The 26,394-nt window shown below is 42.6% G+C and overlaps 1 protein-coding gene and 1 long non-coding RNA gene across 2 annotated transcripts in view; one reads left to right on the top strand and one right to left on the bottom strand.

Annotated features, from left to right (window-relative positions):
• SLC6A19 (solute carrier family 6 member 19) overlaps nt 1-20,118 on the top strand; it is an 82,960-nt gene extending 62,842 nt beyond the window's left edge. Inside the window, exons 11-12 of the mRNA XM_045007053.1 lie at nt 11,856-12,018; nt 19,632-20,118. Of these exons, the coding sequence (XP_044862988.1) occupies nt 11,856-12,018; nt 19,632-19,841 (373 nt within the window). The 3' untranslated portion in view covers nt 19,842-20,118. The remainder of the gene's footprint in view (nt 1-11,855; nt 12,019-19,631) is intronic.
• Nucleotides 1-26,394, bottom strand: part of LOC123364721 — a 78,493-nt gene that overhangs the window by 6,565 nt on the left and 45,534 nt on the right. The gene's annotated exons all lie outside the window — the stretch shown is intronic.

A 26,394-nucleotide genomic window follows, 5' to 3' on the forward strand; every position in this document is an offset into this window, starting at 1 on the left:
TATTTTCATGGATCAAGAACTGACTAGGAGACAAAACAAAGAGAAAAATTAAATTGTCAATTTTCAGATTAAATGGTCAATTTTCATCATAGCAAAAGTGCCTCAAGGTTTAGTACTAGGTCCAGTGTTATTTAATATATGTACTAATTATCTGAAAAGGGCATGAATAATGAAGTAGCAACATTTGCAGATGATACAAAGTTATTTAGGTGAGTGATGCCCAGAGGGGACTTGTGAGGAACTAGAGAGAGTGAACAGGAGCGGCTAACAGGGGAGGTGTGAGAGGGTGGAGTGTGAGGGGGGCTAGATACATTCTTTAAACTTAAAGCCAAAAAAAAACCCTGATAAAAACAAAACATCAACAAAGGACCTAACTTCAGGAGTAAAAAGGAATGCAGGCAGAAGTCCAGCAACATAGTGAGGGCTATCCAGTTTATTGCACCCAATGCAGCATGTATGATTAGCTGCCCTATGGGCAGGTGGTGTATGTGTGTGTTCAGTGCAAAGAGCTCCTGGCCCTAAGAGACCATGTATAGGCTTTGGAGACCAGAGTGGCTGAACTGGAGGAGCTAAAGGAGACAGAGAGGTACATAGATGAGTCTTTCTTGGACACAGTAGAATGGTCCCACCCCCAGTCTGACAGCTTCTATGTTGTTGAGGAGGACGAAAGTCTCAGGGAAGGAGAACATCCAACTGGAGCAGAGGGAAACAATCCCATAGTTGGGACTCTCCTTCCAGATGATGGTGTGGTATCCTCTTGCACTGAGGATACCTCTCTGGGAGAGGGAATTCTGGTTATTAGAAGAGACAGGTATTAGCAATGGGCAATTTGACCATTAGAAACATAGATAGCTGGGTTTGCGATGACTGGAAAAACTGCATGGTGTCTTGCCTGCTTGCTGCAAAGTTTGTGGCTCTCTCAAGATATCTACATAGCCTTATGTGTAGTGCTGAGGAGGAGTCGGTGCCATGGTACATGTAGGGAAAGCTATGAGAGAGGTCCTAGAGGCCAAATTTAAGTTGCTAGGTAAGAGATTGAAGTCCAAGACCTCCATGGTGGCGTTCTCTTAAATGCTTCCAGTCTACGTGCAGGGCCAGGTAGACAGGCAAAATTGCAGGGTCTCAATGTACAGATGAGATGATGGTGTAGGGAGGAGGGGTTTAGATTTATTAGAAACTGGGGAAATTTTTGGGAAAGGAGAAGCCTATACAGGAAGGATGGGCTCCACCTAAACCAGAATGGAACCAGATTGCTGGCACTTAAAATTAAAAAGGTCATAGAGCAGTTTTTAAACTAAGGGCTGGGGGAAAGCAGACAGGAGCATGTAGTTTGAACAGAGACATACCTTAGGGGAAAATCTATTCATGGAGATTCTCTATGTCCTAATAAAGAGGAGAGGATGGAAGATGATAAAATACAGGTAGGATCTGATGAGAAACAGTCAAATGAAAAAAGTCCCATTCAATTACATCATGTAATTTCAGACAGCTAAAAAGTGACAAGTTTTTAAAGTGCTTATATAACAGTGGCAGAAGTCTAAATAATAAGATGGGTGAAGTAGAGTGCCTAGTATTAAATGAGGATATTGATATAATAGGCATTAAAGAAACTTGATTGAATGACGATAATCAATGGGACACAGTAATACCAGGGTACAAAATATATTGGCAGGACAGAACAGATCGTGCTGGTGGGGCAGTGGCATTATATGTGAAAGAAAGTGTAGAATCAAATGAAGTAAAAATTTTAAATGAACCAAAGTGTACCATAGACTCTCTATGGATAGTCATTCCATGCTCTAATAATAAAAATATAGCAGTAGGGATCTATTACCGACCACCTGACCAGGATGGAGATAGTAACTGTGAAATGCTTAGGGAGATTAGAGAGGCTATTAAAATAAAAAAACTTAGTAATAATGGAGGATTTCAACAATCCCTATATTGACTGGGTATATGTCACCTCAGGATGGCATGCAGAGAGAAAGTTTCTTGACACCTTAAATGACTGCTTCTTAGAGCAGCTAGCCCTGGAACGCACAAGAGGAGAGGTAATTCTTGATTTAGTCCTAAGTGGAGCACAGGATCTGGTCCAAGAGGTGAATATAGCTGGACCTCTTGGTAATAGTGACCATAATATAAATAAATTTAACCTCCCTGTGGCGGGGAAAACACCACAGCAACCCAATACTGTAACATTTAATTTCAGAAAGGGCAACTACAAAAAATGAGGAGATTAGTGAAACAGAGATTAAAAGGTACAATGCCAAAAGTGAAATCCCTGCAAGCTGCATGGAAACTTTTTAAAGACACCATAAAAGAGGCTTAACTTAAATGTATACCCCAAACTTAAAAACATAATGAGAGAACCAAAAAAGTGCCACTGTGGCTAAACAACAAAGTAAAAGAAGCAGCAAGAGGCAAAAAGGCATCATTTAAAAAGTGGAAGTTAAATCCTAGTGAGGAAAATAGAAAGGAGCATAAGCTCTGGAAAGTGAAGTGTAAAAATATAATTAGAAAGACCAAAAAAGAATTTGAAGAACAGCTAGCCAAAGACTAAAAAAAAATAGCAAAAAAATTTCTTTTAATCCATCAGAAGCAGAAAGCCTGCTAAACAACCAGTGGGGCCACTGGACGATCGAGATGCTGAAGGAGCACTCAAGGAAGATAAGGCCATTGCAGAGAAACTAAATGAATTCTTTGCATCAATCTTCACGGCTGAGGATGTGAGGGAGATTCCCAAACCTGAGCCATTCTTTTTAGGTGACAAATCTGAGGAACTGTCCCAGATTGAGGTGTCATTGGAGGAGGTTTGGGAACAAATTGATAAACTAAACAGTAATACATCACCAGGACCAGATGGTATTTACCTAAGAGTTCTGAAGGAACTCAAATTTGAAATTGCAGAACTACTAACTGTAGTCTTTAACCTATCGTTTAAATCAGCTTCTGTACCAAATGACTGGAGGATAGCTAATGTGAAGTCAATTTTTTAAAAGGGCTTCAGAGGTGATCCTGGTTGAAACTATAGTAAAGAACAACATTGTCAGACATATAGATGAACATCATTTGTTGGGGAACAGTCAACATGGTTTTTGGTGAGGCATGATTTCCCTGTACAATCCGCTAGAATTCTTTGAGGGGGTCAACAAACATGTAGACAAGGGGGATCCAGTGGATATAGTGTGCTTAGATTTTCAGAAAGTCTTTGACAAGGTCCATCACCAAAGGCTCTTAAGCAAAGTAAGCTGTCATGGGATATGAGGAAAGGTCCTCTCATGGATTGGTTAAAAGACAGGAAACAAAGGATCGGAATAAATGGTCAGTTTTCAGAATGGAGAGAAGTAAATAGTGGTGTCCTCAGGGGATCTGTACTGGGGGGCCAGTCCTAGTCAACATATTCATAAATGATCTGGGGAAAAGGGTAAATAGTGAGGTGGCAAAATTTGCACATGATACAAAACTATTCAAGATAGTTAAGTCCCAGGCAGACTGCAAAGAGCTACAAAAGGTTCTCACAAAACTGGGTGACTGGGCAACAAAATGGCAGATGAAATTCAGTGTTGATAAATGCAAAGTAATGCACATTAGAAAACATAATCTGAACTATACCTATAAAATGATGGGGTCTAAATAAGCTGTTACCGTTCAAGAAAGAGATCTTGGAGTCATTGTGGATAGTTCTCTGAAAACATCCACTCAATGTGCAGCGGCAGTCAAAAAAGTGAACAGAATATTGGGAATAATTAAGAAAGGGATAGATAATAAGACAAAATATCATATTGCCACTATATAAATCCATGTCACGCCACATCTTCAATACTGCATGCAGATGTGGTCACCCCGTCTCAAAAAAGATATATTGGAATTGGAAAAGGTTCAAAAAAGGGCAACAAAAATGATTAGGGGTATGGAATGGCTTCCATATGAGGAGAGATTAATAAAATTGGGACTTTTCAGCTTGTAAAAGAGATGACTAAGGGGGGGGGATATAATAGAGGTCTATAAAATCATGACTGGTGTGGAGAAAGTAAATAAGGAAGTGTTATTTACTCCTTCTCATAACACAAGAACTAGGGGTCACCAAATGAAATGAATAGGCAGCAGGTTTAAAACAAACAAAAGGAAGTATTTCTTCACACAATGCATAGTCAACCTGTGGAACTCTTTGCCAGGGGATGTTGTGAAAAAAAGAACCAGATAAGTTCATGGAGAATAGGTCCATCAATGGCTATTAGCCAGGATGGGCAGGGATGGTGTCCTTAGCCTCTGTTGCCAGAAGCTGGGAATGAGCAACAGGGAATTGATCACTTGATGATTACCTGTCTATTCCCTCTGGAGCACCTGGCATTGGCCAGTGTTGGAAGACAGGATACTGGGCTAGATGGACCTTTGGTCTGACCCAGTATGGCCGTTCTTTTGTTATGTTCTTATGTTAAACAAACTAGGTAAATGATCAACATGAATGCAAATTAAATGGTATCAACAAATGCAGATTGAGTTGTTTAAATTTTTCCTTCCATACACCTTACAGGGTTCCAAATTAACTGTATGTACTCTGGAAAGGGACCCAAGCATTGTTGTGGACAGCTCTGCTCATCAATGTGCAGCTGCAATCGAAAAAGCAAATAAGATTTTAAGAGGCATAAGGAGTGGGATGGGATAGACAGTAAGACAGAGAATATTGTAATTAGGATGAGCATACAGCAAGTATGAAAAATTGGGATAGGAGGTGGCCTATATAAGAAAAAGCCCCCAAAATCGGGACTGTTCCTATAAAATTGGGACATCTGGTCACCCTAATTGTCATGCCTTTATATGAAAGAATTGTATTATCTCATGTGTAATATTGTGTGGAAGTACCGGTCACCCCATCTCAGAAAGGATATAAGTTGGAGGAACAGTGAAAAGGATGATTCAGGAGCATGGAAAAATTCTCATGTGAAGAGCTATTAAAAAAATAAAGGATTTAGGATTAGGATGTGGGGACATGATAAAAGTATATGAAATAATGAATGTTATAGAGAAGTGAGATCAAGAGCTTCTATTTTCCCTTTTTCACAACACATGACAAAGAAACATTTGATGCAGTTAAAGGTGACAAATTCAAAACTGATTAAAGAAATATTTTTCACATGATGTGTAATTAGACTGTGGAATTTATTGCCACAGGAAGTTATTCAGGCTAAGAATTTAGCAATATTCAAAAAAGGATTGGACATTTACATAACAAGAATAAGCAAAATTATAGTTAATGATAAAATTTTTTGAAAGGATATAAAATGTCATGCTTTAGGGTATAAGCCATTCTCTAAATACTAAAGACCAGGATGAGACCTAATACTGGGGCAGATTATCCCACATCCACCTACGATAGGGTTCTTACACCATCCTCTGCGGCATCAAGTGCTGGCTACAGCTGGAGACAAGATACTGGACTAGATGGACCTCAGGTCTGACCCACTGTGGCAATGCCTATGTTCCTAACTATGAAAGACAAAATCTTTAGGTTTTTTAAAAAAGATTTCTACACAACAGCCATTCCTGAACAGTGTACAGTTTATTCCTGCATGTTTTGCAGAATCTGCTAGTGCCTGCTGTGCAGTGCTTAAGTGACATTGTACTGAATTGGGCAGCTCTAAATATTAAAAACAAACTGCACAAGCTTAATGTGATATGGAAGCTTCTACTCTTGTGGGCAACAGACTGTGCAATCCTTCCAGTAACTTTGTGTCCGGGTCCTTTCATCCCTTATTCCCTGTTTTTTCTCAGCTACTGCTGGCCCAGCTTCCTGGGCCACTGTGGAGGCCACTATATCTCAGCACTAATTCTGCTGGTGACACCACTTAATTCTCAGCGGCTCCCCAGCATTTCCCAGCACCACAATGTGGTTGCACAGCTACCTCCCTGCTGGACTGCTCTCCAATTCACAGCCTTAGTGAAACAGTTGCATTAGACAAGCTTTTTCTTTAGGAATCCCTTGCTGACTGCCTGTTCAATACTCAGGGTACGTCTACACTACGGGACTATTCCGAATTTGCATAAACCGGTTTTGTAAAACAGATTGTATAAAATCGAGTGCGCGCGGCCACACTAAACACATTAAATCGGTGGTGTGCGTCCACGGTCCGAGGCTAGCATCGACTTCTGGAGCGTTGCACTGTGGGTAGCTATTCCGTAGCTATCCCATAGTTCCCGCAGCCTCCCCCGCCCCTTGGAATTTCCGGGTTGAGATCCCAGTGCCTGATGAGGCAAAAATCATTGTCATTGTCGCGGGTGGTTCTGGGTAAATGTCGTCAGTCACTCCTTCCTCTGGGAAAGCAACGGCAGACAAGCATTTCGTGGCTTTTTTCCCTGGATTGCCCTGGCAGATGCCATAGCATGGCAATCATGGAGCCTGTTTTGCCTTTTGTGACTGTCACCGTATGTGTACTAGATGCCGCTGACAGAGGCGATTCAGCAGCGCTACACAGCAGCATGCTTTTGCTTTTGCATGACAGCAGAGATGGTTACCAGCCATACTGCACCATCTACCAATCCATAAATTGGTAAAAAGATGATCATGGCTACCAGTCGTTTTGCACCATTTGCTGCTGTCATAAGTGCCCCTGGCTGCTCTTAGCCAGGGGCGCAAAAGCCAAAATTGGGAATGACTCCCTGAGTCAATCCCTCCTTTTTGGTATCTAAAAATAGAATCAGTCCTGCCTAGAATATGGGCAAGTGTACTAGAGAACCACTGTATCAGAGAGCACAGCTGCTCTGTGTCAGATCCTGCAGAAATTATGAGCTGTATGCTATTCACAGGGGTTGCTCCTGCAACAACCCCACCTGTTGATTCCGTTCTTCCCCCAGCCTTCCTGGGCTACCGTAGCATTGTCCCCCCACTTGTGTGATGAAGTAATAAAGAATGCAGGAATAAGACACACTGACTTGTTAGTGAGAAATGAGTGGAAGACAGCCTCCAGCTGCTATGATAGTCCAGACAGGACAGTAAGGAGTGTGGAGGAGAGGAGCCCAGCATCCCTCTGCTAGTCCAGGGGCAATTGAATCTTTTTTTTACACATGAAGGGTGGGGGCTGAGCTCTGTCAGCCCCCACCCTTCATGTGTAAAAAAAAGATTCAATTGCCCCTGTCAGCCCCCTGTTGCTATGATGACGATGGTTACCAGCCATACTGCACCATCTACCAGGAAAAATTAGGGCCAGGCGCCCTTGATCGACCTGACGGATGCTAGTCAGCATGGTTACCAGCCCTTTTGCACTGCCCCATGTGCCAATAGGCTGATGATGAGAACGGGTACCAGTTGTTTTGCACCATCAGCCACCCATGGCGGGGGGGGGGGGGAGCAAGGATGTTGGTGTTCAGTGCTGCAGCATCGCGTCTATCTGCAGCATTCAGTAAAGATAGGGTGACATGTAAAGGAGTCAAGAGAGGATTGTTTTCCCTTTCACTTCTGGGGGTGGGTGGGGGGGTGCGTAAATTGCCAAGCTATGCCCTGACCCACCGCGGACACTGTGTTTGACCCTAGAAGCATTTGGAGCTCAGCCAAGAATGCAAATGCTTTTCAGAGAGACTGCAGGAACTGTGGGATAGCTTGAGTCCTCCAGTCCATGAGCGTCCATTTGATTCCTTGGCTTTCCGTTACGCTTGTCACGCAGCAGTGCGCTGAGTCCCTGCTACGGCGTCTGTCTGGAGATTTTTTAAAAATGTTTTTTAATTCATCTTCTGTAACGGAGCGCTGATAGAACAGATTTGCCTGCCCTTACAGCGATCACGTCCGCATGGTCCATGCGGGAGCTCTTTCTTTATTTTGATTTTTAACTGCATCGCCACACGTGCTGATCGGAGCTCCACGCTGGGCAAACAGGAAATATTCAAAAGTTTGTGGGGCTTTTCCTGTCTACCTGGCCACTGCATCCGAGTTCAGATTGCTGTCCAGAGCGGTCAGTGGTGCACTGTGGGATACCGCCTGGAGGCCAATACCGTCGATCTGCGGCCACACTAACCCTAATCCGATATGGTAATACCAATGTTAGCGCTACTCCTCTCGTTAGGGAGGAGTACAGAAACCGGTTTAAAGAGCCCTTTATACCGATATAAAGGGCCTCTTAGTGTGGACGGGTGTGGTGTTAAATCGGTTTAACGCTCCTAAAACCGGTTTAAACGCGTAGTGTAGACCAGGCCTCACTGTCTTCAGAACATTTTTCCCAGAATGTATTTTTGGAGCTGGCCCTTTAAATTTGATAGAGCCAAGCAGGTGGAGCCTAAAAATGCCCATTTTCCTACTAGCTGCTGCTTGGTGCATCTCCACCTCTCCCATCCTATAAGCATTAATAGCTTCTGTTTATGGCGTGTTTTCCCCCAGTTTTTTTCTTTCTAACGCCTGAAAGAAGGGCACACTTCACATACTTTCCGAATCAAGAAGGAACCTGTTTCCTCAGTTCCTTTTCCATCCCACACAGAGACATTAAATCCACATTTTAATTTTCACTTCTGTTGCTGGTGTATTAATTTGTACCCATAAGGATGGAGTGTTAAACACCAAGTAATTGGGGCATTTTATCTTTCATGTTGACCATCCAGATTACCAGATGGTCAATCAATAATAAAAATTCTCATCCTAAAAGGCAGTAATATAACCCCTCACTAGCCCATTTGATAGGTAAATAGATTAAGGCCACAAAGGACCATTATGATCATCTAATCAGACTTCCTACATAACACAGGCAATGGAATTTCACAAAGTGATTTCTGCATCAAATCCATAACTTCTGGTTGAGCTACAGCATGTTTTTTATGAAGACATCCAGTCTTGATTTAAAGACTTCAGGTAACTAAGAATCCAGCACATACCAATACAAGTTGTTCCAATTGTTAATTGCCATCATTTTAAAAAATATATACCTTATTTCTAGTCTGAATTCATCTAGCTTTGGCTTCCAGACATAGGATCTTGTGCTTTTGTCTGTCAGCAGTCAGAAGATTTTCATTGATGCATAACTTCCAAGGCCGGAAGAGACCACTGTAATCATGTATAATACCGACCATAGAACTTCCCCAAATTATTCCTTTTTGAACCAGAGCATATCTTTTTTTTAAAAATCACCCTCGATTTAAAAATTGCCAGTGATGGTGAATCTGCCATGAACCTTGGTAAATTGTTCCAATGACTAATTATCCTCACTGTTAAAAATGTATGCCTTATTTGTAATCTGAATTTGTCTAGCTGAATTTGTCTAGACTGTGATCAAGACATCTCTTAACCTCCTCTTGGATACACTAAATAGCTTAGTTTCTTTAATGTCTCACTGTGAGGCAAGTTTTCCAACCTCAAAGCATTTCTGTAACTTCTGCACATTTTCCAATTTGTCAACTGCTTTTTAAACTGTTGACATCAGAATTGGTCATGGTATTCTAGCAATGGTGTCAGTAATGCTGAATAAAGTAGCAATAAAATTCCTTACTTCCACTTGATATAGTCCTACTTATACATCCAAGGATTGCATTTGATCTTTGCCACCACATAGCAGTGGGACCTCATGTTTAGTTGGTAATCCACCAGGACCCTTTCAGAGTCACCGCTTTCCAAAATATAATCCACCAGCCCGTAAGGGTGATCTGCATTCTTGGTATTAACTTATTTGGGTCAACTGCCATGCACTCCTAGAAGTGCTAGTGGGGAGTAAGGGAGGGAGGAGATACTCTTTTTCTTAGGGGGTTGCTTCACAATAGTATCTAAGGCAGGGGTTCTCAAACTGGGAGTCGGGACCCTTCCAGGGGTCACAAGGCTATTACATGGGGGGTCGCGAGCTGTCAGCCTCCATCCCAAACCCTGCTTTGCCTCCAACATTTATAATAGTGTTAAATATATAAAAACACGTTTTTAATTTATAAGAGGGGTCGCACTCACAGGCTTGCTGTGTGAAAGGGGTCACCAGTAAAAAAGTTTGAGAACCACTGATCTAAGGTAAATTACCCCAGGTAAATTATCATAATATAGCATACAGTGGTCCCTAGTGAACTTCATGGAATCGCCTTCTTTTTTCCTTTCCCTGGAAATAGGAAGCTCTACTTTGGGTAATTTTTCTTTTTAGATCCCAAAACACTTTACAAGGGAAGATAAACATCATTATCCCCATTTTTCAGATTTGGAAACTGGGTCATAGAGAGGTAAAGGCCAACATTTTCAAAAGTGGCTTCTGATTTTGACTACTAAACTGAGACCCATTGGGCTGGATTTTCAGAAGTGCCAATCACCCACACAAATCCAGTTGAACTGAATGTGTGCTGTAACTATTCAGCACTCTAAAAAAACAGGCCTAAGGTGTCCCAGAATGCCTCAAATATTATTATAGATTTTAAGAGAAAAAATAATATATCCCATCAAAACTGAAAGTGTTTGCAAATAGAAACCTTTACTTCCATTTAGGCACATCCCCCGCCTTGATACCATATTTTTAAGACTTAGCAGCTTTAGAACGGCAGCTGGGGCTCTGTCCCACTCATATAAAAGGAGAAAATATATGTGATAGTTTATCTTCATCCTGATCATAGGTACTGACTTTGAGGCTGGAGCATCCACAGAAAAAATAGTGGGTGCTCAGCACCCACCAGCCCCCCGCCGATCAGCTGTTCAACGGGCCTTGACGATCAGCTCCTCTCCTTCCCCTAGTGCCTCCCACCTGCTTCTGATCTGCTGCTGGGCAGTGGGGGAGGACGGATAGCTCAGTGAATTGAGCGTTAGCCTGCTAAACCCAGGATTGTGAGTTCAGCCCTTGAGGGGGCTGTTTAGGGATATAGGGCAAAAATCTGTTGGATGATTTAATTGGGGATTAGTCCTGCTTTGAGCACAGGGTTGGACTAGATGATCTCCTGAGGTCCTTTCCAACCCTGATGTTCTATAACTTTGACAGGGGCAGGAAGAAGAAGAGTGAGGAGTGGGACAGAGGCAGAGCCTTCAGGAAGGGACAAAGTTGGGGCAGGAAGAAGCAGATCAAGAGTGGGGCCTTGGGGAAAGGGGTGGAGTGGGGGTGGAGCACTTCTGGGGAAAGCTGAAAGTGGGCACCTGATTCTTTGCACCATTCACAGCTATGAAGGCAATCAGTAGCTCAATCAGATCCACCCCCAAGCAATCTACTAGACAGTCACAAAAGAGGACTGAAGGACACTTTCAAAAATGGCTATTATTAAGTAGCATGTGTGTGGTTAAAACAAGTCACAGTACTCAACACTCCAAAATACAGTTGCTATGACTATCTAAGTGAACCTTACACATAAAAGCCATATTTTAAAATGCCTTCAATTTGCCTTCTCTCCTTTCAGTAATAAATGATGTTACACTTTAAAAGAAACAGTTCTGAGGCACAAACAGAAAAACCTTGAGAAGTTTTACAATACATCAGCGGGAAACTCAATTTACACTCAGTCATCCTATGGATGAAATCAATTCACACCTGTTCTTACTTTTTGAAGGCACCATGCCATAACGTGATATCTTTGATCTTTTTGCTTTTCTTGATAATTACAAGCAGTGTGAAATCAGAAGCAATCACACAATTATTGAAACAATGCATGTATTTTTCCTGGCATGCTTTTGGGAAATTTGATTCAAACTTATAGGATAATTCAAACATAGGATAATTATATTATATTGATAATTATATTGATATTATATTGATATTTGCCTGAATTTTGTTTTTACCAATTTATAGTTTACGGTGGCATTGGAAAGTTCTGAGAAGTACAATTGGGGCATTTTACTTTGCATTTGTGCATGTGATTGGACAGTCTCTGAATGTGCTTTGTAAACAACTGCAGTGGAGTGAATTTCCCGAACTTGCTACCTTTGCTTTTAGGTTTAACAAGGATATTGAGTTCATGATTGGACACAAACCCAACATTTTCTGGCAGGCCACATGGAGAGTCATCAGTCCTCTCATTATGTTAGTTATCTTCCTCTTTTACTTTGTGGTGAAAGTCAATGAAGAACTGCTCTATATCATTTGGGATCCTAATTATGTAAGTACATAATGTCAAAACACATATCTTGAATTTTTTTATGTATTCCTCCTTTTTTCTGTGCCTGTACTAATTACATCCATCTTCCCCACATTGCCTGTTCAACAGTGTTCTAATGAATACTGTGCTACAATGCATAAAATGGAATATAAAAAATTAAATGTTAGACCTTAGAACTTGCTATTCTAAATTCAGCCACAAATTAATGGGAATTGTTAGAGGATGAATGTCTTAGTAAGGATCCTGCTGAGAGACAGGATCACAGGCTGAAGGCTGTGAACTTAGTCTTTTATAGAGTAGGGATTGCATAACAGTTTGAAATGTAGAGAGCTGTCACTGTTAACAAAAGACTAGTGGGTCAGATTCTGAACCCATTTATAGCCATGAAAATCCTTAAGAGCTGCAATGTGGTTGTGATGGGTTTTCCCAGTGTGCAACCTGGAACTGGGGTACAACTGACCTTATTAACTGGCTTACTAACCTGGGCTCCCTCTCCCACTGTGATATTGTGACAAGCTGCAAACCTCTCCAGGTACACCACTTACACAGACAGCCATGGGCAGGGACACACCCAGCTGAGTTACATGAATGCTTCTTCCACCCACACATGCTGAGCTGTACTGTCTGGCTCTGGTCAGAAGCCTGGCCAGTGTAAATTTATAACCCAGTCCGCCCCTCCCTCAAAGTAGAGAGGACATGCACCAGCTTTTGTTCCTGAGCATATTTCCCAAGCACTTCAACCAAAATGCACTGTTTTAGGTAAAATATAAAATGGATTAATTAATTAGAGAAAAATAGGTTTTAAGGGATGATAAGTGGTAGGCATAAAGGACAGAGATGGTTACCAAAGAAAATAAAAATAAGTGCACAATCTAAGTTCTATATACTAAAGAGAATGTGAATGTTTGTCTTTGGGGGTTACTTGCTGTGTGCTGAGCTTGTGTTTGTCAGTCTGTTTGGTTGGTTGGTTGGTTGGTTGAAGGACTGTGTGCTGTGGCTGGCAGTTGGAGGCTGTGAGCTTCAAAGGAAGGTTTGAAAGCTAGAAGCCTCTGGTAATTGGCTGAGCCTTAATCAGTGGGCGGGGCGTTCACTCGGGCCAGGGCTTTATAAAGCTGAGCACAAGCGACCAGGGAGCTTTGCGAACAGGGAGTTTGGCAGGGGAGTGGGAAGGGAGCGGGGGTCCCTTGTCGGTCCTATCTATGCCCCTTTAGTCCCCTTAAAACCTATAAACCAAACTACATTAGAAACCTTTTTCTTTAAACCACCCGTTCAATAACTAGGAGACAATGCAGGCAGAAGCCCAGCAGCAGAGTGGGGGCTATCCAGTTTATTGCACTGAGTGTAGCATGTATGATTACCTGCCCTGTGGGCGGGTGGTGTATGTGTGCAGTCGGTGCAAGGAGCTCCTGGCCCTCAGAGACCACGTACGGGCTTTGGAGGCCAGGGTGGCGGAACTGGAGGAGCTAAGAGAGGCAGAGAGGTATGTTGATGAGGCTTTCCGGGACACTGTAGAATTGTCCCACCTCCGTTCAGACAGCCCCTGCATTGTTGAGGAGGAAGAAAGGCCCAGGGAAGCAGAGCAGTCAATGGGAGCAGAGGGAAACCTTCCCATAGTTGGGACCCTCCTTCCAGATGGTGCTGGGGTTGCCTCTCACACTGAGGTTACCTCCACGGGGGAGGGAACTCCAGTTTCTAGGAAAAGGCAGGTCTTCATAATGGGAGATTCGATCATTAGAAACATAGATAGCTGGTTTTGTGATGACTGGGAGAACCGTATGGTGACTTGCCTGCCTGGTGCGAAGGTTGCGGATCTCTCAAGGCATCTAGACAGACTTATGTGTAGTGCTGGGGAGGAGCCGGTGGTCGTGGTACATGTAGGTACCAATGACATAGGGAAGGGTAGGAGAGATGTCCTGGAAGCCAAATTTAGGCTGCTAAGGAAGAGACTGAAATCCAGGACCTCTATGGTGGCATTCTCAGAAATGCTCCCAGTTCCACGCGCAGGGCCAGGTAGGCAGGCAGAGCTTCAGAGTCTCCATGCATGGATGAGACGATGGTGTAGAGAGGAGGGGTTTACGTTCATTAGGAACTGGGGAAACTTTTGGGGTGGGGAGAGCCTATACAGGAGAGATGGGCTCCACCTAAACCAAAGTGGAACCAGACTTCTGGCACTAAACGTTAAAAAGGTTGTAGAGCAGTTTTTAAACTAGGAGATGGGGGAAAGCCGACTGCTGCAGAGGAGCATGTGGATCGGACACAGACTTCTCTTAGGGGAGAGTCTGATGATAGAGAATCTCCAGGTTATAGTCAGGAGCAGAGGACGGAAGAGGATAATGTAAGGGCCAGATCAGATGATAAACAGTCACATAAAAAAGAATCTGGCACATCAGAAAAGGGCAGACAAATAAAGAGGGACAAGTTTTTAAAGTGCTTGTACACAAATGCTAGAAGTCTAAATAATAAAATGGGTGAACTAGAGTGCTTTGTGATAAAGGAGGATATTGATATAATAGGCATCACAGAAACCTGGTGGACTGAGAGCAATCAATGGGGCACTATCATTCCAGGGTACAAAATATATCGGAAGGACAGAATAGGTCGTGCAGGGGGAGGAGTGGCACTATACATGAAAGAAAATATAGATTCAAATGAAGTAAAAATCTTAAGCGAATCCACATGTTCCATAGAATCTCTATGGATAGAAATGTCATCCTCTAATAAAAATATAACATTAGGGATCTATTATCGACCACCTGACCAGGACAGTAATAGTGATGATGAAATGCTAAGGGAAATTAGAGAGGCTATCAAAATTAAGAACCCAATAATAGTGGGGGATTTCAATTATCCCCATATTGACTGGGAATATTTCACTTCAGGACGAAATGCAGAGATCAAATTTCTTGATACTTTAAATGACTGCTTCATGGAGCAGCTGGTACGGGAACCCACAAGGGGAGAGGCAACTTTAGATTTAATCCTGAGTGGAGCGCAGGAGCTGGTCCAAGAGATAACTATAGCAGGACCGCTTGTAAATAGTGTCCATAATATAATAACATTTAACTTCCCTGTGGTGGAAAGAACATCTCAACAGCCCAACACTGTGGCATTTAATTTCAAAAGGGGGAACTATACAAAAATGAGGGGATTAGTTAAACAGAAGTTAAAAGGTACAGTGGCTAAAGTGAAATCCCTGCAAGCTGCATGGGTGCTTTTTAAAGACACCATAATAGAGGCCCAACTTCAATGTATACCCCAAATTAAGAAACACAGAACTAAAAAAGAGCCACCGTGGCTTAACAATCATGTAAAAGAAGCAGTGAGAGAGAAAAAGACTTCCTTTAAAAAGTGGAAGTCAAATCCTAGTGAGGCAAATAGAAAGGAGCATAAACACTGCCAAATTAAGTGCAAAAGTGTAATAAGAAAAGCCAAAGAGGAGTTTGAAGAACGGCTAGCCAAAAACTCCAAAGGTAATAACAAAATGTTTTTTAAGTACATCAGAAGCAGGAAGCCTGCTAAACAACCAGAGGGGCCCCTTGACGATCGAAATACAAAAGGAGCACTTAAAGATGATAAAGTCATTGCGGAGAAACTAAATGGATTCTTTGCTTCAGTCTTCATGGCTGAGGATGTTAGGGAGATTCCCAAACCTGAGCTGGCTTTTGTAGGTGACAAATCTGAGGAACTGTCACAGATTGAAGTGTCACTGGAGGAGGTTTTGGAATTAATTGATAAACTCAACATTAACAAGTCACCGGGACCAGATGGCATTCACCCAAGAGTTCTGAAAGAACTCAAATGTGAAGTTGCGGAACTATTAACTAACATTTGTAACCTATCCTTTATATTGGCTTCGGTACCCAATGACTGGAAGTTAGCTAATGTAACACCAATATTTAAAAAGGGCTCTAGAGGTGATCCCAGCAATTACAGACCGGTAGGTCTGTAATTAGTCGAAACAATAGTTAAGAATAAAATTGTCAGACACATAGAAAAACATAAACTGTTGAGCAACAGTCAACATGGTTTCTGTAAAGGGAAATTGTGTCTTACTAATCTATTAGAGTTCTTTGAAGGGGTCAACAAACATGTGGACAAGGGGGATCCAGTGGACATAGTGTACTTAGATTTCCAGAAAGCCTTTGACAAGGTCCCTCACCAAAGGCTCTTACATAAATTAAGCTGTCATGGGATAAAAGGGAAGGTCCTTTCATGGACTGAGAACTGGTTAAAAGACAGGGAACAAAGGGTAGGAATTAATGGTAAATTCTCAGAATGGAGAGGGTAACTAGTGGTGTTCCCCAAGGATCAGTCCTCGGACCAATCCTATTCAATTTATTCATAAATGATCTGGAGAAAGGGGTAAACAGTGAGGTGGCAAAGTTTGCAGATGATACTAAACTACTCAAGATAGTTAAGACCAAAGCAGATTGTGAAGAACTTCAAAAAGATCTCACAAAACAAAGTGATTGGTAAACAAAATGGCAAATGAAATTTAATGTGGATAAATGTAAAGTAATGCACATTGGAAAAAATAACCCCAACTATACATACAATATGATGGGGGCTAATTTAGCTACAACGGGTCAGGAAAAAGATGTTGGAGTCATCGTGGATAGTTCTCTGAAGATGTCCACGCAGTGTGCAGAGGCGGTCAAAAAAGCAAACAGGATGTTAGGAATCATTAAAAAGGGGATAGAGAATAAGACTGAGAGTATATTATTGCCCTTATATAAATCCATGGTACGCTCACATCTTGAATACTGTGTACAGATCTGGTCTCCTCACCTCAAAAAAGATATTCTAGCACTAGAAAAGGTTCAGAAAAGGGCAACTAAAATGGTTAGGTGTTTGGAGAGGGTCCCATATGAGGAAAGATTAAAGAGGCTAGGTCTCTTCAGCTTGGAAAAGAGGAGACAAGGGGGGATATGATAGAGGTGTATAAAATCATGAGTGATGTTGAGAAAGTGGATAAGGAAAAGTTATTTACTTATTCCCATAATACAAGAACTAGGGGTCACCAAATGAAATTAATGGGCAGCAGATTTAAAACAAATAAAAGGAAGTTCTTCTTCACGCAGCGCACAGTCAACTTGTGGAACTCCTTATCTGAGGAGGTTGTGAAGGCTAGGACTATAACAGTGTTTAAAAGAGAACTGGATAAATTCATGGTGGTGAAGTCCATAAATGGCTATTAGCCAGGATGGGTAAAGAATGGTGTGCCTAGCCTCTGTTCGTCAGAGGATGGAGATGGATGGCAGGAGAGAGATCACTTGATCATTGCCTGTTAGGTTCACTCCCTCTGGGGCACTTGGCATTGGCCACTGTCGGTAGACAGATACTGGACTAGATGGACCTTTGGTCTGACCCGGTATGGCCGTTCTTATGTTCTTATCAAGCAATATGTCACCCTGATAGATAATACAAGCAGGTTACAGATCTTCAGTACACAGGATAGAATTCTCCTTCAGCCTGGGACCACGTCCCCAGTTCAAGAGTTTTTGTCCTTCAGATGTGTTTCCAGGTGTTGAGTTGTGGGGGAAATGAGGTCCAGTGATGATGTCACTTCTCTTTTATAGCTTCTTCCAGCTTGACATGGGTCAAGCAGTCTCCACTGTCTACATGCTCTGAGAAGTCTCCATTGTATACAGTTCCTAGGATAGTTGTGAGTGTGGACTCACTTTAATGGGCCATCAGGAGCATCTGGCAGCTCCATTATTGTACCTGAAAGGCTGCTGGTGGGTGTTCCCAACCTCACAACACATTTCAGTAACACACACATAAAACTTTATCATAGAATATCAGGGTTGGAAGGGACCTCAGGACGTCATCTAGTCCACCCCCTGTTCAAAACAGGACCAATCCCCTGGCACATTTTTACCCCAGTTCCCTAAATGGCCCCCTCAAGGCTTGCATGCACAACCCTGGGTTTAGCAGGCCAATGTTCAAACCACTGAGCTATTCCCCACCCCCCTGTCAACTTTATAACTTCACATACAATTATAGCACATACAATACAGCAGAATTTTAATGTTCAGCAGATTAAGACTTTTAAAACGATACTTCACAAGGCATACTTTGTACAAAATATATCATAACTATCTGATGGGGGTGAATATGAGGGTCTCAGGGTGCTGCTTTAAGGCACAGTGTGCCACAGTGGTTATTAAGATTTTCACTTGTATAACTAGAATCAGAATCTACCTCTGTAGTCTCTGGGTCAGTCTTGTGTTTATTATACATAAATATTTTCTCCCAGAGAAAGGTTTACAAGGTACTGTGTATGGACAATGAATTTTACATGAGCTTCATCAGGCTAAGAATATATGGAATCTAGTTGCCTTATGCCACACTGTGTGCTATTTTTGTACTATATTTTATATAAAAAACCTCAGCTCAGATTCAGCAAATGTCTTGCAATGCAGTTTCAACTTGTTATGCAAGTTTTGGTTGAACTGGCTGAGGTACATGTGCAACCAACATGACAGGAAAGACAATAAATTAAAAATAATTGTAAATGTGCCCCCAAGGTATTTTAACATCCTTCCACTACATTTTCATCTCCCCCACCCAGGCATTTAATTGCCCCTTCACTCATTCCCACCGCTGGGCATTTTACCTTACTCCCCAATACACACTCTCTCCTCATGTGAGGGCATTTCACTTTAAGCTCCCCTCAAAGCACTGCTTTTTGTTCTCCCTCCCCCGTTACTTTTAGAAACCTCAGAGGGGGTAGCAATGTGAGTCTCTTCTTAGTGTCCTCCCAGTTCAGGAGACCAGTGGTAAAAGCAAGAGCAGGAGCTGCAGAGCCAAGATAAGCAGCTGTTCCCTGCCTTCTCGGCAGAGTCCCATCTGTTTCTGGCTCCTCTTGCCTCACCACCCTCAGCAATGAAACTTCTGAAACCTGACAATGCTAAACTCAGAACATACACAAAACCCTCTGGGCTCAGAAAACCTAGCTGCATCTACTGCACTAAAAAATAGGTTGATAGAATTTGCAGTAACAAAGAAGTCACTGTAGTCTAGTGCATAGATCAGCTGACACCACCAGTGAACTCCTATGGTCTAGCCCCAGCTATGCCACAATGACTTAATCTGTGAATTTGGACAGATCACTCAATCTCTCCTTTTTCTCATTATCTGAAACACTTACTGTACCTATCTTACAGTGATGTTGTGAAGATTACTTAGTCAATGTGCATACAGTGCTTTTAAGACATTAAGTGCTAAATAGTATTATTGTGGCACTCAGTTTAAATTATAAAAACTATTTTTTAAAAATCTTGTTTTATATCTTTTAATGCATCAACTACAAATATTTCCTTATCCTTTCAGAGTTAAAATACTGTTATGGAGGAATTAATGTTATGGTTCTGGGTTTTCTCTGTATTACTGTTTAATATATCTAGTAATGGGGACAAACAACCTAATTAGTTTTAGGATGGATCTTGATACATTTATGAATGGGATTATATAACAAGGTTGTTTGCATTATCTGGGAACTCGACTCAGTAATCGAGGAGAGTCCCTTCCAGGACTATATTACTGTGTTTAATATATTTATATATTTTGCCCACCACAAGTCCTTGAAACTTGATTGTTTATTCTCACAGGATCAGTTCCCCAAATCAGAGAGAGTTGGATATCCTGGCTGGGTGTATGCCATCATTGTGATCTTGGCTGGAGTGCCTTGTTTGGTCATCCCTGTCTTTGCCATCTACAAAGTCATCAGAAATTGCTGTCAAGAACAAGATGGACATCAGGGCCTTGTCATCTCAGTTTCTGAACCCTCTGTGAATGGAGACCTGAAGAATCATGCATAAAAACATATTTCAAAGAGATTGAAAAAAGACCTTGTTAGTGAGGGAAGGAAAAACAAACCAAAAAATTTAAATGAAATCCATAGTTAGTTCCATTGTCATAAAGGGGCAATGATGTGAGGTTCCCAGGGAAACAATGAAACTAAGTGAATCCTATAGTAACTGATTTCAGGCAGAAGAAATAATGTGAACATTAATTTTATGCTGACTTGTGTCTTGCACACTCAATTGTTTTTAACCACATATATCACTGTGTTGCACAGAGTCACAAATACTTTTCCTGAAGCAAAAGTTTTAAATATTTAATTATTAAAACATTTCTAAATATGAAAAAGATTTCTTGATTTATTTATACCATCTGGATATTTCACTAACTTCCCCTTTACTTTCTAATCGCCAGCAGATAGTTCTTTCCCCTGCTGACAACATAGGAGAGTAGCAGCAGCAGCTCAGGGAATGACACAATCTACCTTCTTTAGCTCCTGTTTAACAAACAGTAGAAGGAGAAGTGGTCTCACGCAAACCCGTTGTCCAAGACTCCCTTGGTGCCAGGGGGAGCTGACGGGGGACAAGTTAGGGTTGCCAACCCTCCCGGTTTTGCCGGGGGTCTCCCGGAGGCTACTAAAGCCAAACTGGGAGATTATAGGCACTAAAAGTCCAGCAGCACAGTGGAGCTAAGGCAGGCTCCCTGTCTGCCCTAGCTCCACGCCACTCTCGAAAGCGGCTGGCATGTCCCTATGGCCCTGCGGGGAGACAGGAGGCTCCAAGCGCTGCCCCTGCCCTCCCCACCACCAACTCCACAGCTCCCAGCACTGAACTTCCTGTTAACCCCCTACCAGGCCAACTACAACAAACAAGACCACAACTTAATACTAAGATAAAGTTATGGCACCATCTATTGGTGGACGTGCTGGCTACACTAATAATTACATAAGAACATAAGAACGGCCGTACCGGGTCAGACCAAAGGTCCATCTAGCCCAGTATCTGTCTACTGACAGTGGCCAATGCCAGGTGCCCCAGAGGGAGTGAACCTAACAGGCAATGATCAAGTGATCTCTCTCTTGCCATCCATCTCCATCCCTTTTTTAAAGGAAGTCTTTTTATCTCTCACTGCTTCTTTTACATGGTTGTTAAGCCACGGTGGCTCTTTTTTAGTTCTTTTACTGTGTTTCTTAATTTATCCCCTCAAGTTAAATAAGGATTTAAAACAGTAACTCCTAGGAACCCAGGTAGTCTGCCATCCACACAATCTTCAGTGTAAGTCTGCCAGCTCAAGTCTTATATTTAACAATGGAGCTATTGCTCATAGTTGGATCTAGATTATTAGCAATTTGGAAGGTTTATATCCTCCAGGTTAGGCATAGTTGTTGTGGACAGACTGTGCATTGAAGACTGCAGTGTGCTGAGGTCCTGAAAACACTCTGGCAATTCTTCCTGCAAACTTGTCTCCCACTCTAAGGAACAGAAATCTGCTGGGGTACCTCAAATCCTGTTCTGCATCCCTCTGGGACAGTTGATGTGCATCCTCCTTATTTACTCTCCATTTTCTTTGAATAAATCTGTTCATCAGGTTTCAATGGACTACAGAAAGGCAGTGGCAAATCTGCCAATGGGCCCACAGGGCCCATGCCCAGGGGTCCCAGCCCCAGAAAAATGAACTCCCCAGAAGAAATCTGCCATGGGGCAGTGGAAGCCTGGAGCCCTGGCAGAAGCCGTGGGTGGGGCAGGGCAGGGGAAGCCCCAGTGTCCCAACCCCAGTCTCTAGCAGAAGCTCCTGGCAGGCAGGTGGGGCTGGGGAAGCTCCAGTGCCCTGACCCTGGTCCCCGGCACAAGTGCTGGGCGGGCGGGTGAAGCAGGAGAACCGCCAGCGCCCCAACCCTGGTCCCCTTCAGAAGTTCCAGGCAGCAGGGGAAGCCCCAGCGCCCTGACCCCGGCTCTGGCCCCAGGACTGCAGGAGCTCTCACAGCTGCAGGATGGGGCCATGGGATAAGGGTCAGAAAGGGCTGGTGTTGTGAGTTGGGCCACAGGTGGAAGGGGTGGAATGGGGGTAGAACCACAGGCAGAAGGGGTGGGGTGGGTCCCTCCATTTGCTCTGGCCCAAGGCAGGAAACCTTAATCTGCCCTCTGCAGAAAGGCTAGCTCTTCCTTTTTCTAGGACCAAGAATACATTATTTAGTTTCTTAATTACTGTATACGAGTCCCTCTAAAAAGGAGTAAGTCTGGGATATTTTCCAGACTGCCTTTTCCAGATGCATAACCACATTTTCTCGCCTTCCTGGAGGGGAATTTAATGTTCCTCTTTCCTGGCATCTTGTGTGGCATGCTCACTTCTGGCTCCTTTATTCCGCTACCTTCTGGAATGCTGTCCTAGATTGATATAAGAATCTGCCATGTCACACACCTATGTAGGTACAGGAACAAGCAAGGCCCTGCTGCCTGAACATCATCACAGGGAAGCATATTTTGCAGAGTCCAAGAATAATCTTATAGGGATAGTAATAGCTAGCTGAGTGCTGTCTAGTTTTATATACAAAGATGACAAAACATTGCTTTGTATCCCAGTCTTGCTGGACTCAAAGCATGAAACCAATGGTGCAGTTTACTCTCTCCACTTCCCCATTACTTGCAGGTGGGCAACGCTGGTCCTCACATGGTTACCTGGAGTTGTTGGCAAACCTCATGTAGTAACTGTGATTCAAATTCCTTCCTCTGATCACTGTATATACAAGTTGGAGGGCCAAACTGCTATGCTACATGGTTCATTAATGCATTTGTAACTGTATCATTCCTTCTATCTTTCAGTGACTGCACCATCACATACATTACCAGCAGCTATCGATCGCCACCTGGTGTTTCTGGCACTGGTCAGTGTGTGTGCTTCGTAGGTTGGGGCATTTCCCCTAAAGGAGTCCTGCCTCTCCTTGCGGCAGCTTTCCTTTCTGGACAGGCAAGACAGGCAAGTACCAAGTCCTTAACATCTGCAACCATGCCCAGTCAAAACAATCTGCCAAAAATACCCTGCTCAGTTATACCGCAAATGGACTTCCGTTTCATGATTATGAAGGCACTCTAGTACTGTTCTCTGTAAGCTGGCTGGCAAGACAATTCTTTTACCTTCATGCACCAGTAGTTTGGTAGCCAGATCAAAGGATAATCATTTCTGGTACTGTGTTGGACCTCCCCAGTCTTGGTCTCCTTTGATAGATCTGTTGGCGCACCGAACATAACTTAGGGTCCTTAGATTGTTCTTGCCAGATGTCCTCACAAGACCAGGCTGAATTTAGTCTCGCCGCCCCTCACTTAGCTGAGAGCATCCACAACCACATTTTGCTTTCTAGGTTTATGGTGTATTGTGAATGTACATTCAGACAGTTTGTGAATCCATTTCCACAGGTGTCCTTCCGGGAATGGGCAACAGGGGATGGATCACTTGACGATTACATGTTCTGTTCATTCCCTCTGAAGCACCTGGCATTGGCTACTCTCAGAAGACAGGCTACTTGCCACTCTTTCTCCTATTTCAAAAAGGCCAATCCCTCCTCACAGCAGTTGTGTAAATGTTTGCATAGCTCTCTATAGGAACCACAATCTGCATTGGCAAGCTGCTAGTAAAAGGTTTTGGGATTGCCATCCAAAACCACTACTAGGTATTGTACTGCTTTCTCATCTACCAACTCATTCACAGAGAGCAACAGCTCAGTCTGTCAGCTACTCACAGATTCCAAACTCATCTGCGTGACCATAAACTACTTCTCAGGCAAAAGTCCTTTTGCCATTTTGAAGTTGTTGCCACTAGTTGTAATACTCACTTATAGAATCACAGGGATGTATTGGGACGCAGCAAGCATCAATTCCAGCACACAGAGTCAGGACGCAGCTTCCTGCTAACCTCTACCTACCCTACCATCCCAGGTCAAATATAACAACATAACAATACAAGACTTAACACTAAGATAAAGATACTGCACCATTTATTGATGAAGCTACAGGAATCATTAAAGTATTAAGCACCAGAACACTCAGGGCTCACACTGTAAGTCTCATTTATCCAGGCATCCCCTTTCTCCACATGTATCACTTTGCACATTTTTCAAAGAAAAGATCAAGTCTAAGCCGATCCATCCCCTGACTTTCCATCATAACAAAGATAGCCCGTTGCAAAAAAGCAGCCAAGTGAGTTAGTGTGTGGAGAAATGTAACTACTTGAATTACTAAATTCTCACAAGTCCTCACTTGTAAGATAGACACTAAAGGGACTTGTAAGATAGACATTAAAATGAGGGAGGTTAATTTTCTTATTGAAAGGAAAATAATTTAATTGGCATTCTTTCATAGAAATGATCCCCTCAGTTTCATATATTCCACAGCCAGAAGAGGCCATTGTGAATATGTTGGTTAAGAGAATCTTAACCAATTAACGTGATAGAGATGTCCCACTCTAAACTGGAAGAAATTAGGATATGACATAGAAGATGCCAAATAAAGTGATAAAGTTCCTGACCCAGAAGTTGTAATGTGGTTGGCTGTGAATGCAGCTACTCTTTGGATCAGTCAGAGGATGAAGTGACTGTATCTTACATAGTCAGTAGAGGAATAGAAGAGTTGTTGTAGTTTAATTAACACTGCACTATTCTACAGTAGTGGACCAGGACTCTTCATCTTAAGCTACTGCTGCTGCAATGTTTTGACTAAAGCTTTTTAAACAAAATATGAGCAGGGGGAATTAATTCTGGAGCCTGTAAAATTTGATGAGTTCTTGCACCGTGGCCCAGAGTTTTAAAGGATTTAAGTGTTGCTTAGCTCAGCATTGCAAGGCATATGTGACTTAGGAACCTAAGTCTCAGTGAAAATGAATTGGACTTAGGCTCTGAAGTACATCAATTTCTTTTGAAAATGTGATTTAAGCTCCTAGACAAATTGAGACTGGAAATAATGTGTAATTTTTTAATAGTGAAGGTAATTTAAATCAAGAATGGATGTGTTTCTAAAAGACATGCTTTTAGAACAAACAGGAATTATCTGAAGGAAGTATGTGTTATACAGGACATCAGATGAGAAGATCACAGTAATCCCTTCTGGCCTTATAATATATAAGCATGGAAAACATCAGGTGACTTGATCACAGACTACAATACTTGTACATGAGGAAGAGATTTCTGATAGTACACAGCTCTTTAATATAGCAGGAAAGGGCATAAATGAGATCCAGAGCATGGAAGCTGAAGCTGGACAAAATCAGACTAGAAATAAAGTGCAAAGTTTTACAGTGATGTGACACTTTCTCAGGGTGTCCTGGACTGTGGGTCACCATGCTACCTTCCTGCCTCCAGTGAGAGGGAGTCTTTCTTGTGGTGGCTGGATGTCAACTCCCTGATATTGCCAGCCCTTCAGCCATTAAAGCACTCTCCTCTACGCTCTGCCAGTTTCTACTTTGTCTTGCAGTTAAACACTTAATGAACCCCAGTCCTGAATGTCTCAGAAGTGCCCCCCCCCATCCCAAGTGTCCAGCCCTGTTGCTGGACACTCACAATAGTTACCAGGTTCGCTACTCCCACAGGCATAGTAACACAACAACTTGTGTGATTCAGCTGAGTATCAGCTTCAATAAGCACATAGCACTGTAATCTATTTATGGTGAAAACCAATGTAAGTCTGTTAACAAAGGTAAAGATTTTAAGGGAAGGTGAGCAAGGGTAATAAGAACAATGGGTTACAAATAAAACGAGAGTATAACTTGCTTTTACTAAAAAGCTAAAACTTAACTTTAGCAGGCTAAAAAATCTCTCACCTAAATTTTTCTGCAAAGCTTGCTGGTTTTCAGTCAAACCAGGATCAAAAAGGGTTAATGAATCACTCCACTTTGCCAAGGATGTTCCTCAGTAAAATGGATACGAAAATGTCCTTTTGCTTCTCCTTATATTTCCTAGAGGTCATTGTCTTTGTTTCCAGAGTCAGGATGACCCTGCCCCAAGGGCTCAGACTCCAGTGTGCTTTCCTCTGTTGAATTCACATCCCCTCGTTGAGTTCCTCTGCAAATGTTGATTTCCTCCATTGTATCGACGTATAATGCTTAATTTACACATGAATCTAAGCAGACAGGTAAATCAACATTCCCTTGTCTAGGAACAACTTGTTTGTCAACTCTGGCTGGGACACAGATCCTAAAATGTATTTTCAATATATATATACAACTTTTAAAATATTACCTGTACATACATCACATAGCAATTATGAATCAGTATGACATAAGCTTCCACTAGACATCTACTCCTGGGGGAATTCTGTGCCACTGTGCATGTGCAGAATTTATGTCCACCACAGATTTCGTTGCTTCCCTGCAGAAAAATGACTTTCTGATGGGGAAGCAAAGGGACGCCACAAGACCAGTCATATGACCCTCCCCAGCAGTATGTTTTGGGTGCCCAGGGCATCCAGTAGAGAGGTAAATCACTCTGGGGCAGGGGGGCGGGACTGGGAAAGACCTGGCTGATGCATCCTACCTGGCTCATCTGCTAGTCCCAGCTGGGCTGGGGAGGACAGGACTTCCTCTTCC

Source organism: Mauremys mutica, chromosome 2, assembly GCF_020497125.1.
Source record: "Mauremys mutica isolate MM-2020 ecotype Southern chromosome 2, ASM2049712v1, whole genome shotgun sequence".
In the NCBI taxonomy this organism is placed as follows: domain Eukaryota; kingdom Metazoa; phylum Chordata; order Testudines; family Geoemydidae; genus Mauremys; species Mauremys mutica.